The sequence below is a fragment of the Lycium ferocissimum genome, chromosome 9, assembly GCF_029784015.1.
Source record: "Lycium ferocissimum isolate CSIRO_LF1 chromosome 9, AGI_CSIRO_Lferr_CH_V1, whole genome shotgun sequence".
In the NCBI taxonomy this organism is placed as follows: domain Eukaryota; kingdom Viridiplantae; phylum Streptophyta; class Magnoliopsida; order Solanales; family Solanaceae; genus Lycium; species Lycium ferocissimum.
Window position 1 is genome coordinate 27,400,238 of NC_081350.1, and position 14,371 is coordinate 27,414,608.

The 14,371-nt window shown below is 33.2% G+C and overlaps 2 protein-coding genes across 6 annotated transcripts in view; one reads left to right on the forward strand and one right to left on the reverse strand.

Moving 5' to 3' along the window:
• Positions 1 to 294: 294 nt before the first annotated feature.
• LOC132030085 (uncharacterized) lies at positions 295 to 4,027 on the reverse strand. The gene is made up of 2 exons (XM_059419560.1): positions 3,078 to 4,027; positions 295 to 1,054 (listed from the first exon to the last, which is right to left on the reverse strand). The coding sequence occupies exons 1-2, from the start codon at positions 3,422 to 3,424 to the stop codon at positions 577 to 579; spliced, it is 825 nt and encodes a 274-aa protein (XP_059275543.1). The 5' UTR covers positions 3,425 to 4,027; the 3' UTR covers positions 295 to 576.
• A 9,684-nt stretch (positions 4,028 to 13,711) lies between these two features.
• Positions 13,712 to 14,371, forward strand: part of LOC132030086 (protein ENHANCED DISEASE RESISTANCE 2-like) — a 54,164-nt gene continuing 53,504 nt past the window's right edge. For all 5 annotated transcript variants that reach the window (XM_059419569.1, XM_059419561.1, XM_059419565.1 and 2 more), the window contains exons 1-2: positions 13,712 to 14,139; positions 14,188 to 14,301. In XM_059419569.1, the coding sequence (XP_059275552.1) occupies positions 14,266 to 14,301 (36 nt within the window). In that variant the 5' untranslated portion in view covers positions 13,712 to 14,139; positions 14,188 to 14,265. The remainder of the gene's footprint in view (positions 14,140 to 14,187; positions 14,302 to 14,371) is intronic.

Genomic DNA, 14,371 nt, shown 5'->3' on the forward strand with positions numbered 1-14,371 from the left:
CCCCTTACAATCAAACAATGAAAATATTTTACTCTACAGCCAAACGCTAAAAATAAATTAAAAAAGAATTACTTATTTTTTGTTCGTAGAAATACAAAACACACCCTAGAGTATTAAATTACCGATGACTTCTGTAGCTCAGCCTAACATGTTATACGTCCAATTAAATTGCTGACGATTGTCAGTTATGCTATTTCTAATAATATATTTCTTGTTTCCCCACATTATTTAACATCTTTTTTAATTCACTTACATCGATAAATAGAAAGGAAGTCAAGTATCTTGAGTTTTAAAGAAAATTTCAACTGATTACCATCCATTGGTTTCAAGAGAAATGTTAAAAGGGATCTTGTAGATGTAATTACCAAAATTGGTCACATTTATTTGTTACTAGTCCATGATTATCAGCAACTAGCTAAGTAGCAACCCAACAGTAGTCTACTTTTCAGTGTAAAATTTACACTTACCAAACTAGACAAATGAATAACTTAAGAGCAACATCCTCAAATGTTCATTCAAGGCCTTCCCTTAACCAAAGAATATGGTACAAAAATTGCTAAACTACTGTAAAAGTCCTTAACCATCAATAGGCACATGTGAATTCCTAATTTCTGAATGACCAGTCTCTGAAGCTGCAAAGCTATAAGCTCCAGCAGTGGCAGCAAGGACAACAAAAACCATGGAGAAAAGTTGGAAGTTTGCAAGCAACTCACCTCGAACCTCGCTATCTGCTGAACGACACATGACATCGTTCCCCTTGAGCTGGCAACCTTCTGGCATCATCGGACCATACAGAGTGAATGCAGTCTGATAGAACCAGAGGCCTTGGAGTGTTACGGCAATGCCGCTAGCCAAATCAAGAGGGAAGCTGGTAGGCATAAGAGTTCCAGCGATAATTGTCAATATGCAGAGTCCGATGAGGAGGACAAGGATAAGGTGATAGTACCCTTCGAGGCCTTTGTGGGTTGTGGAGTGGAAAAAGAACAAGAAATACTCTGCACAGAATGCTGTGGCACCGATTAAGCAGAGAGCTCCATCAGGCAACGGAAGAAAACTGAAAGACGAAAGCACAATATATTAAGTTAATAGAGACTGATGGAATGGAAAATCCAAGACAAACAGATAGTCAAATGATAAAAATATTCAAAGTTGGGCAAGATAGTTCATATATATTGCACATACTGAGAGCCTAGCATAGATAACTCTTCAAGTAGATTAATACAAGTTGAAAGTAGGATATCTCATGTTGGAAATGACCCCAAGAAAGGGTAAGATATTAATCATATGCCTTAAGGTATGAATGTATGTAGTTGCTACAATTTAACTAGATTTTTCCGCAATCACCAAATGATTGTGAATAATGCGGAGTTTCATTTTTATTTGGAAAAGGGTATGGAGACTGTAATCCCTCTCTGAATATTTCCTAAACTGGAAGAGTTCCAACACGTTGCATGATAGCACAACTAATTCATGAATATCTCGTCTAACTGATTCTCATCGGTTAACAGACACACATGTGATAAAGTTGATGACGGGTATAGTCCTCTAATTTTTTCCACTTTGTCAGTTTCCAATAAAAACTGATTCCAGAACATGTCTTAGGAGAATGATTTCCAAGGATTGCATGACGAAATAGGAAATCTAGAGAATCCAGACCCTTGTTCGGTCGGCCAACAAGAGAGATGATAATGAATTATGGATGTGGGCGGAAGAAATATCAGATATTATTGATTTAACAAACACAGTATTCATCCTACATGCATTAGTTAATCCAAAAACTTCAGATCAGTCATGTGATTGTAATAGGATGTTTTCAAGTATAAGCATGTTCATTGACTTGCGGACTCAAGTCTCATTATCACACCCGATTCTAAAACTTATGAGTGGGACTACTCAGTTCATGAACTTAGTATCCTTTCAGTGAAATAACAAAGCAGGAATTGGCTTCTTTTCTTAGTGGAGAAGCATGGCACAACTTATGGTTCCAACTATCAAATTTTAACACGATATATGACTAAATTCACGCTTGCAGTTCCTACAACTGGCAGTAAAAGCTCTTTAATTCAGCCAGTTCCCAAGCACTTGTTATTCCTAATTGGTAACACACTTATATAGCTAGAGGAATGTGTTATAGTGCCTGTTTTGACTACTTAGCTTTAGCTTTGAAAGTGTTGCTAAAAGACTAGAAATGCCTAACAACGAGGATATGTAGAAACAGGATAAGAGAAATAAAAGGAAAATAGATGGAGTATCCATAGGACAAATCAAGAAAGGGCAGTTAGAAGGCTGGAATCTCGTCATTTTCCTCGGGAGAGGGGAGGAAAACGACCTAGATTTGCTTGCAATCTGTCATTTTCCACTTCTCAGCGATGGTGGCGCAGTCTTCCTCTAACACAAATTACATGAATATAATCATTTCAAAGGTATGTGGGCCTACGGCAAAAGGCAAACTTATTTGATTCGCAGCAGCCCAACTTGACAGTAAGTTTTACTTAACAAGGTTTAGTCCATTGTAATTCTTGGCAAAATTGCATATACAACTATATGGATGCAGAAAAAAGAATTATGCAGTGTGTACAAAGTTCCAATTCATTATAACTAGGCTGAAGAACTCAAAGTACTTTCCTAAATATGAGGAGATCACTAAGGAAAAGTCATAACGAAAAATGACTATGATAGGATATTGGACACTTATTCAATCTTCTCATCATTTTCACAAACAAATAAAGAAGGTTCTAAATATAAGTTCTTTACAAAAAGAAAAGCCAGAGCCATGCCCCTATCAGCAAATAATCATTAGAAAACGATCAAATTTACAATTTAACTCAACCTTACATCATATCAAGCATCATAGCTGGCCACTTCATAATTACTTGCATGATAGAAAAGGAAAAGGAGTTGGTAAGTGTAACTTTTTGGTATTTCCACATGATCAAAAACTAATTATGAGAGCGATTCTCTCTATCTTTTCACTTCTACACTTCTACTAAGATTTAAATTTACTTAACATATAATCAAAAATACCCTTAGGCCAACAAGCACCAAAGTCATTAAGATTGCAAAACAGGAAAACTAACCTGGTTTTCTCTGAAAGGAGTACAATCACGCCGAAGATAACGAACATGAGAAGCATTCCAGCATGCTCAAAGTTATTCATATGTCTAGGATTCAAAACTCCATGAACGAAAAGTCTGAGGTGTGTCGAATAGAAGAGCTCGATACAAAAATCAATAAAACCTCCAATTGCTATAACATAAAGTTCCAAATATTTCAACCTCCCATCAAAACCTGAAACAGGGTTCCAAACCCTTACCCTAAATGACTTGGGATTTGTTGAATATCTAACCATAGCTGACCATATATGCCACACACCAATCACAAGAAATAGTGTTCCAGGAAGAACATGTCCAGGAAAAGAACCCATTTTTTCTTTCACTACTCTGCGGACTTTAAATCACTCTGCCAAAGAGTTTCAGCAAAATTCAAGATTTACCCAATTCTTGAAACTTGTTCACTTCTTCAACAAAATATCACTAAAAGAAGAAATTTACACTTTCTCCAATAAAAAAACACTACTCTGTTACCTTTAAACTAGAGTTCCAGCAAAATTCAAGATTGACCCAATTCTTGAAACTTCTTTTTCTTTACTTCTTCAACACAATATTATCACCAAAAGAAAAAAAAAATTACAGCTTTCTTATATGCCCTGTTCTTAGTAACTGTGCCCTGTAAAACACTAAAATGTGTTCAAGAATCTAAGAAACAGCTAAGTTGACTTTGTGAGAATATATTCTTACCCAAGCTGATAGTGGAATCTTTTGAAGAAAACAAACTTGTTAATCACAACCTGTTTCAATAGAAAAGCAGCAAATTAAACTTAGTAATGAATAAACAAAATTGCTCATCTATGAAACTACTTTTCTATAACGACTTTTTGAACGAAATAATTTGTCAAAAAGCTAACTTTTGAATTGATAAAATAGAAATAGAAGAATTGGGAATTCCGTGTATAGTCACAAGGAAAGGCCCACTGAATGACTACGACAATAAAGTCAAAATATTTAATTACTCCCTCCGTTCACTTTTACTTATCACATAAAATGACTAATCTTTTGAAGCTAAACTGATTATATTAATTTAATATTTTAAAATTAAAATTTAGATATCCGAAAATTATACGAGACATAACATAAGTTGCAACAATTCTTCTACATCTTAAAAGATTGGGTCAAAATTTGATTCTTGAAAAACGAAACGTAACTAGAAAAAAAATGCAAGAAGCGAAACGCGACAAACAAAAGTGAATAAAGAGAGTAAGTTATAATGCAAGTCCCACAAGGAAGTCAATTAACAACAACTTGAAAACAAAGAAAATTCAAAAATTCATATTCCAAATGGGCATAGTTGACAATATTGAAGACCCAATTTTCAGATCTACAAATACTGTAATAACGAAGAAGATTTAAACGCAGCCCCAGAAAAGTAAAAAAGGGCCATAAATAAATTTGTTAAATACAAGAATAGAGCTAAAAAGGGTAGTTGCAGGTAAAAATGTAGCGCACCTTTCTAGTAATTGTGATTGCCCAAAAAAGACTAGTTTTTTTTTTTTTTTTCCTTCTTGTTTTGTTTGAGAAAAGTGAGGAGAATGATTGAAGATAAAGTGGGGATCGGGGAAAGTTCTGATGGGAAAAAGAACCAAAAAAAAAAAAAAAAAGTGACGGCTATTATGGACGTATTATTGAGTTTGAATGACTAATTTAATATTTGAACGAATGGTGTCTCAGCTTTTTTATCTATCAAACAATCTGACACATGCTTTTTACTCCTACGTGTTATATGTTTGAATGAATGCTTTTGATTATACTGTTTCCAATCATTTTTAGTTGTCTAATATTTACTTGGTCAATTGAAAAACCAAAACATAACGGGGAAAATAACATTTTATGTTTAATTGGAGAAAAACATTTATTCGAAATAATTCATGTTTCTAATATTATCTGAAATGACTCTTTTATATATTATTATACACTTTTAAATAAGGTTTATACATTATCTACTATAAGTGTGTAATTGTGTATATAGTGTGGATAAACTGTTACAAAAAAAAAAAAAAATTGGTTATGCAAATTAAAAATATGGCTATGTGGATGAAATATTTTATGTTGGATTGTATATTATTGAAATTATTCGGAGATAATTTACTAAAATACCTATTTACTGTTATTATTAGAGATACTATAATTACTTTCAATTTATTTCTTAATATATAATAATTAAAGATGATATAACAAAATATCATTTTATTATTAGTAATTTTTAAGGGATATGTTAATCAAACATTAACAGATAAATATAGGGACGGAGGAAGTATTGCGTAGAAGTTTTGACTTTTGACTATTCCAAGATCTCAGTAATCGATTTTCTTGCCATTTCGTAATATTTTAGTTCCTTTAAGTGGGGTTGCATACATTGACATTTACATTAAACCAACTCATTTTATTATGATTAAATAATTTAATATAATAAAAATATTTATTGGTTAATTATAATTAAGTAATAAAAGTGTATATACAAATATGTATCATACATGTATTTGTTTGTAACTATCGTCTTCCGACACAGATAAATTCTTACTATGAATTGGATATTGCTACTTGGGTTTTGCACTTTTTGTGTATTGGTGAAATGAATTTTTTTAATTAATTAAAAATTAAACATAATCAGTATTACATTTCAATTAATTTAGTGAATTAATTATAATTTATTGTATTAAAATCAAAATTTACTAATATTTAAGTAGTTAAAAACACAAATTTTACTTCTAATAACAAACTGGGTGCAAGCAGTATCTTGCAAGAAAAAAAAATGGTTGAACTCTGCAGTATGGGACGTCAATATCTATAAAAGGCATTCTACTGGCTTCTCTAAAGTTAGCAATAACGTCAGGAAAAAATTGATTTACATTTTGCCCCACTTGTGAAATATGCGCCGGGAAAGGGTTGAAAGGCAGAGATCCAATGTCTTTTTATTCTCTATTTTTATCATTTGTTTTATATTTGTCATTCGTCAATCGGCTCATAAATATTCTTAACGTCATCTTCTTTCTCAAATGTATTCTTAAACAATTAAAAAGATTTGAGTATGCCCCTCACATTAATAGTAAAAGCCACATCGAAACATATTTGAAACTTTTTAATTATGCAGGGTGCATTTAAATTTTTTAAAATTTCTCAAGTATATGCTTTAAATAATTGTATTTGCTATTAATTATGTACGATTTATCTTTCCAAATTGAGTAATGCCAAAGGCTCAAATATGCCATCCAACTATCTGAATGGGTCATTTATGCCACTCGTCAATCGATAGTACCATTTATCCATCGAACTATAGGAAAAGGCTGCCATTTACGCTTATCGGTCCATAGAACGAATATATACGCCATATCAATAATACCTTTACGCCATCGTCGTTACCAAAATGACTCATCCATGCCATTTTTTTATTAACGCCGATTTTATAATACTGTATATGACACGTTATCTCCAATTAGAGATCTACGTCGTTTAATTAAACCAAATTCAATTTTAAATACCAAATTAATAAATATCCGATCCATACACCTTACCACCCACAACCATAATTCTAATTCTGAGGCCACGTTAAGTCATACATGGTATTGTAAAACCGCTTAATGAAATATGGTATGGATGGGTCATTTTTATTAATCTACATGGCATAAATGAGTCAAAACAAACTAGCGATAAATGACAACGCCTTTCCTATAGTTTGATGGCATAAATGAGTCATTTCCATAGTCACTGGCATAAATGAGCCAAACTATTTGACGGCAAGATAAATGTAGCCATTTCCAGTAATGATGGCATATTTGAGCCTTTTCCGCTTTTTTCTTTCTACTCCCTCCATCACTTTTACTTGTTTGTTATACTAAAAATAAATTTACTTTTAATTGTCCACTAGCCTATGAAGAGAAAAAACTCTTTTTCTTGTTTTAACTTTAAAATATTAGCTACTCATTTCTAAGTTCATTGAGATCGTATCAAAATATGTACTTCATTTTTTAACAATCTCTCGAGGGGAATACAAAGTTGGTTCTACAAAAATAAAAGTAAACTGAGGGGTGTAATTGTATTCGGTACACATTCACTGAATTAGTTAGCAACTACACCTCGATGCTTAAAAAAAACCTGAAAACAAGAAAGAAAACAAAATCAAGATGACGAGTTGCACTTTGGTGATTACAATTTTCGTCCAATCGACTTCTAATTCAACCAAACATCCCCTCCTTTTTATTTTTTTCTCTCAATAATATTCATGTAACCACATCCATGCAGTCACTACCCAAAAAAAAAAAAAAAACATTTAGATATGAATTTAAACCCTTTTCACTTGTAAGTCGAAAGTGCCCACTAGATTAGCAAGCACGTTGCAAAAAGCCAGAAATGGTGTAGAATCAGGGGAAAAGAGAGTATTTAGGGTGTGTTTGGTACGAAGAAAAATATTGTTTGCGGAAATATTTTCTTAAAAAATGTTTTTTCTAAAAAAATAAGTGGGTTTTTATTTATTTTCTGGTGTTCGATAAGTAATCAAATAATATTGTCTCAATCTACACAAATACTATGGAGGATGGGGGTGGTTGAGATGAAGACTATTTATAGGCGTAGGGTGGGATGTGTCGAGGGTGCAAAAAAACAATCAATGTGAAATCCTACTCATGGAATTTGTTTTTCCAATTTCTATTAAGGAAGCCATTGTCTTAAACAAAATATATTCTTCAAAAATTTGACCAATCATACATGAAAAATTGATCTCCATATGAAACACACGCTATAGTGCAACCGCTAATACCATACCCACCTATTGCAGGCATCAAATTTTACGCTTGTGGTTCCCAATAAAATTAATTAATATGCAATAATACTCGACAAACAATGAGTACTGAAATTCTTTATATATTTAAAACATAACGAACCACTTAAACACAACATATTTAAATAAACATTATCACTAAAATATAATACACGACGACTTGAAATGTTTTGAAAATAATCAATCATCGCCTCATTAGATACACTTTCAAATACTTCATCCTCTATCTAACAAGCTAAGCAATCGTTTAAAAATGTATCACCAATTCTGTTGCGCAAATCATTTTTAATATACTTCATCGAAGAAAAAGCAATCATTCAAAAATTCATCACCATTTCTTCTCACTCTAAATAGAAAATTAGGAGAGCTGAAAAGGGAATTACTAGTACAAAGAAAGTAAAAAGCGCAAAGAAAAACGGGAGTCGAAAAATGTTCAAGATAGATTCAAACTTGTCTACTAGCCATGGCACCTTTGTCTAATTCTACTAAAAAAAAAAAAAAAAAGACCAAATATTTAACCTAATTTAAGCAAATTACAACATAAGTATATAAAAAATTTATTTATCGAGGGGTACCATGCCACCTAACCTATAGGTGGATAGATCCATATTTCGTACGTTATGTTTATGAATTTGTAATCCATTTGGAACTCATATTATAACACCTCGTACTCTCATACTAAACCATATCGGTAACATCCCGTAAGTTCGAGTTAGGACATAATGGGTAATATTGGTATTATAATAACATGTTAGTTATATGAATCCCTTCGGGATGATTTCGGGCGATAGATAGTCGTTTTGAAGTCAAATCTAAATCCGTCTAAATCTCAGAGATGTTGTTCATTCATTGGTGAAGTTTTGAGAATTTGCGTTAGTAATTTGAGAAAACTTCCTTATTGAAAGTTGTAGATATTGAAATACCTTTCGTTAATGGTATATTTTGGAGGTCAAACGGATATCCGTACAAAGAGTTATGGCCATTTGCGAAGGGTGGCGTAGCCGAATCTTATTGAAATTTCACCCAATGTACGCCATAGGAGGCGTTGGACGTTCTTTGAAGTACGGGCCGTACATCCTAGGACGTACATCGCATGTTTTTGTGTAAAACCTCGTTTAAAATGGGTATGGTCTTATTTTGTTCCCATTTTTCATTCTTCCAAACCCTAAGGACGAAATTCTTCTCTCCCATGCACCAAGATACTCTTAAGGTAAGCCATCCTAAGCCATTCCAAGTTAATTCTAACACGTACCCATGATTACTAATAAAAAATTCATCATTCCTAACCTAGGGTTTTCAAGAAAACCCACATAAAGATCAAGATTCTAGCTTTTGGAGTTCTTGCTTCAAAGTTCAAGTCTTTTAATTCAAGTTTTAGAGCGATTAAGGTATGTAGGTTGCTATCTACGCGCGGGAACATCATTGTTCTTCCCCCACGCTTTTTCTTCCATGATTATACACAAGTTCTCCAAAAACTAGGGTTTAAGCCATGTTCATGATAACCCTAGGTCCATATACTACATTATATTAAGCTTTGTGATGTAATCTCGTTGTTGTGTTCTTGTTATTTCATTTTGATTATCAGAATTTGTCCGTAATCCATGAAAAGCCCATATCTCGTATTCCATAGGTTCTTGCATGCATGTTTTTAAATAAAGATGTTTATTTCATGAATATCCTACATGTCTACAGGTTTTCATGCAATTGGATTATATAATTATCTTCATGCCATGATTCAAGATACATACATTTTAAATACAAGTTATTTCATGAAATCATGTTTACAAGTTATTTCGTGAAATCATGATTACAAGTTATTTCACGAAAATTACGGGCTTCTTAGCTAACTATATCATGTTCATGTTTTTGGGAGTTGCACAAGTTATTGAGAAGGCTCGATAGTTGAAACTACGTAGCCACCGCGTTGATAAGATCGCTCCGCCATCGCTAGACGATTCCTTAATTTTACACCGAACGGATCTATCGTGCGCGTTACACCTTATACCCTGGCAAGGTATTGGGCCTCTCTTTTATCCGGCGAGGTACCGTACTCCATGTACCCACGTGGTGATATCATGTTGTCGGTTTATGAAATCTCTTACTCCATACTATATATATATATATATATATATATATATATATATATATATATATATATATCCATGACCGTGTTTTCGCTTTCTTATCATGTTATTCCATGTCCCATGTTATTTCTTTCGGTGTTTTACATACCAAGACATTCAATGTGTTTACGTCCCCTTTATGCCGAGGGGGCCTGCATTTCACGATACGGTATCGATCTACAGGATGACGCATCTGCTTAGTAGGACTCCACACTTATCAGCTTGTTGGTGAGCCCCATCTCCTTCGGGGTTTAGACAGTTATCTTTATGTTATTAGCTATGCATTTAAAGGTATGCTGGGGGCCTTGTCCCAAAGGTACGTTCCGGTCAAGACCATGATTAGAGGTTTTATAGACTAGTCAATTTGTTATGTTAGACATGCAAGGTGTTTAGCCATCTTTTTGGCAACTCATGTTTCCGCATTCATGTTTAAACCAATACTTTTATAAATGTTATGATTCTCATGTTTTATAAAAGCTCATCACATTCATGTTATATTTCCGCCTCATGTATGCCTCTTACATATGATTCGGCAAGCCATGTGGTTTGCTCGGTCACGCATGGCACCGAGCGCCGTGTTTCGCCTGTGCCATGGTTCGAGGCGTGACAAGGCGCAGATCGAGCCCAGTTCAAGTGTCTTAGGGAGTCTCAAAAGCGTGTCCGAGGGTCACTTTATATGTGTATGGCGCCCACACATATAAACAAATGACCACCAAGACATTTAAGATTGTCTCACTTCTTTCAACTCTAGATCGTGCAATGTAGCCATGTTCTCGAAAATCACTCGACTAGTGTGTTGTTTCGTTTTACACGCCTCGTCTCAATGGATGAGAAAGATGTAAATCTAATCATTATCGATGTGTTGCTTTCAGATGGAGTCGTCAGGAATTATTCTAACTCGTGCCATGAAGCTTAGAGCAGTGAATAACGTTCTTTTCCCATCGAATTCTAAATGTATCGAATGTGTAAGCGGTGAGAAGGAAATTCGAGACCCAAGACTTACCAAATGGTGCATGGTGTGTTTATCAGGTGATAGTACCCTTTTAAAAACAAGTTTATGGTATAGTACACGTAGGTTATATACTTCAGACGTAAAAGCTTATTTGGATTAACATGACATGTGCGTATAGATAAGGATGATAAGGATGATAGTTCAGATTTAAGACCCTACAAAGTAGCATGTTATAAAGTTATTTTGGAATTCGTGGATTTTAAAAGCTTATTTTATTCGGACACGGATGATTTACACGGGATGGAGCTATCTAGCTTCAAGTGGTGAATCCAAAATAAGCTTCTTGGATGGTTCTTCGGTCTTCGATTTAGGTGGACTTGACTGACTTGATGCTGTCTAGGTGATGATTTTCACATGTCGGCTTCTGTATCGACCACGTGTGACGTTCCTATTTTATTAATAATAAGGATTATTAGATCAACTACTCTTTGTATTCTACCATATACACGAATCACACGTTGTTTTCTACTTAAAATTTGTTTTACGTGATTTTTTTCCTACACAAATTATTATCTCGCTAATGCTATTGCTTAACACATGAAGAATGCTATATATGCAAGTTAAAATTAAATTTCTTTTGTTTAATAAACTAGATATTGATACTCCATATCTTTTGTAAATCCAATGCTTGATTAAAACATATATACTTTTAGATGAGAATCTGCAAATTGTCAAGTGATCTACGGTTTACAGCGTGCCACGTAATATCTTGCATCGAGGATTAGGTTATTACATCACATATAACTTTAGGGTTATGCGCTCTTCCCCAACCCCCTCGCTAACGCCTAACGCAGGTACTTTGTCGTATCGAACCATTTAACTTAAAGTCCTATCTTCACATTATACTAAGACTGCCGTTTAACTTAATGTCCTATCTTCTGGGAATGCTTCAGCAAAAATCATTGAAGTTCCCAATTCAAGCTTAATTTACATAAAATAAGGAAAAGGAAAAACACCAAAATAGTGACCAAAAGATTAGGGCTATATCGTCATTTGAAAGCAAAAGAACAAAATGATAGTTACTCCCTCTGTCCCACTTTACTCGACACACTTCTTTTTGACCTGTTCCAAAAAAACTATCATTAAATAATTTAACTTTATAAAATAACACAACACAAATATTTAAAATTTATTTTGAATCATAAATTTGAAAAATCTTTCTTCATTTCTTACCTCCCGTGCCGCATGAATTGAGACGTAAAGTGTATGATTTATGAAGTGTCTCGTAAAAGATCAATCTACTTAGAGAAAATGCCAACTTGTCGTACGCCATCATCAACTTCAATACAGATTAAATTTAGTCACCTCCTCTTTCAAGACCCTCAATCTGGGCCGTCCACGTGTCCATACGTCAACATGGCAATCAGAGATTGTGTCTGTCAGATCATATTCCTCACCTTCCAGTAATAGAGTAATATATCCATCAGACGCTGATGTTGACTTGCCACCTGGAACTTGAATATGCTCAAATGAGCCCCCCAGAATAAAAAATATCATATTCCATAAAAAAAAAAAAAGCAAAAAGAACTTTCAAAAGAAAACAAAAAAAGAAATATAAATAATTTTTTTGATAATCCCAATTTTTACTCTGCAAATTCTGGTCACTAACCTATACATACACTAGTGAGAAAAACCCATGATGTGCACGGGCCCAATATGTATTCAAAAATTTATTTTTTAAGCAGTGTTGATTTAATATTAAACTTGTGATCTAACATAAGTTATATATTTATGCTGTAGTAAATCATCCCATTAAGGATAAAATGAAAACTAATAATTATTACTTATTAAGAACAACAAAAATATAATCAATGCAAAATTGATTATGTGCATATATACAAGTCTATTAGCTGCTTCTGAATAACATTTGAATCATAAGATTATTCCTGATATGCTCAAATATTTTTTATCATTCTTTCAGGTCCTAAAGGAAATTTTGCAAAATATTTACTGCCTAAGTATCTTTTGTAAATATCATAAAATTACCTAAATCTTATTTTTATAAAGAAAAAAGTATACACATGGCTTCAAATTGGAAAATCTTAAAGTTAGTTGAAGCTTTCTTATTATGAGCCCGTTTGGATTGGCTTATAAGTTACTTATAAAATTTGTTTTCGAACTTTTAGTGTTTATTGATCGAATTTAAAACCTATTTTGTCTTAAAATAAGCCCAACAAATTAATTGAGCTCGTTTGACTTTAACTTATCTAAAAACAACTTATAAAAAAATAAAAAATAAAAAGTTGGGGTAGGGCTACCCAATTTTTTTTTTTTTTTTTAGCTTATAAACTGCTTTTTAAATCCATCCAAACAGGCTTATATATATATATATATATATATATATATATATATATATATATATATATATGTAGAAAAAGAATATGAAATTTATGCAATTTGTAGTGGTTCATTTCAAGAGTACTATATGTGCAGAAGCTGTGTAGCTGTCATATGAGAATGACGTGGGTAAAATGTTGAATGAGGGCCCACTTTGCTATTAGCATTAAGCGCAGAACTCCCTATTAACCAGTGCAAGAATGGGTCCCAGTTTCACAAACACTACATCTGTTAGCCATACACCCAATACAGCAGGAAGTACAATAAGTTTAAAGCGCAAAAATCAAGAAAATACCAGAAATGCCCTTGTGATCAAGCAGGCATGTCAACGGAGTGTTCAGCTGCCAGGAGAAAGAATATTTGTATCTCTCTCATGTCTGAGAAATGTTCCAGTAAATGCACGAACACAACAAATGCCTGCACACGCACGTATTGTTGACTATCTAAAGTAAAGCCAAAATTCTTCTTCAGGATTTTGGTGAACAAGTTTGAAATTGAGGATATTCCTTTTTTTTTTTTAGCTACGACCATCAATTTTTAACTTTAGTATAAGGAAAAAATTAGGAATTACTCTAATTGTCTATTGAATTTTGTAGCGTTCACTATAGTTAGACGATTAGTTTTTTTTTTTTTTTTTTAAATGCTGTATTTGCAATGATGATGATGGATAGTGTGGCATAGTGTTTGTTAAATTGGTGGAATTGAGGATTTGTAGAGTTTTTGGTTTTTTGAAATTTTGTAGATTTCTTTTTTCTGTCATCAAAAAAGAAAATTTGTAGAGTTTTTTGGTTGTTTTGAAAAATTGTAGAGTTTTTTGAAAATTTGTAGAGTTTTTTGTTTCAATAATTTGGATAATTGTAAGTGTGTATATATAATTGGAGAGTTGTAAGATGTGTAAGGTGGTGTATGAGGGAGGGATGGTCGAAGGAAGATAGGAAAATCGTATATTCATATGCGATATTTTGAAAAATTGTAGAGTTTTTTGTTTTTTTTATTACAAGAAGAAGCCTAG

Excerpts from the sequence above, each read along its gene's own strand:
- LOC132030085 (XM_059419560.1), bottom strand. The coding sequence starts at position 3,424 with ATGGGTTCTTTTCCTGGACATGTTCTTCCTGGAACACTATTTCTTGTG. Across the intron at positions 1,055-3,077 it reads CTCCTTTCAGAGAAAACCAG|TTTTCTTCCGTTGCCTGATG; the intron begins GTTAGTTTTCCT and ends TTCGTCTTTCAG.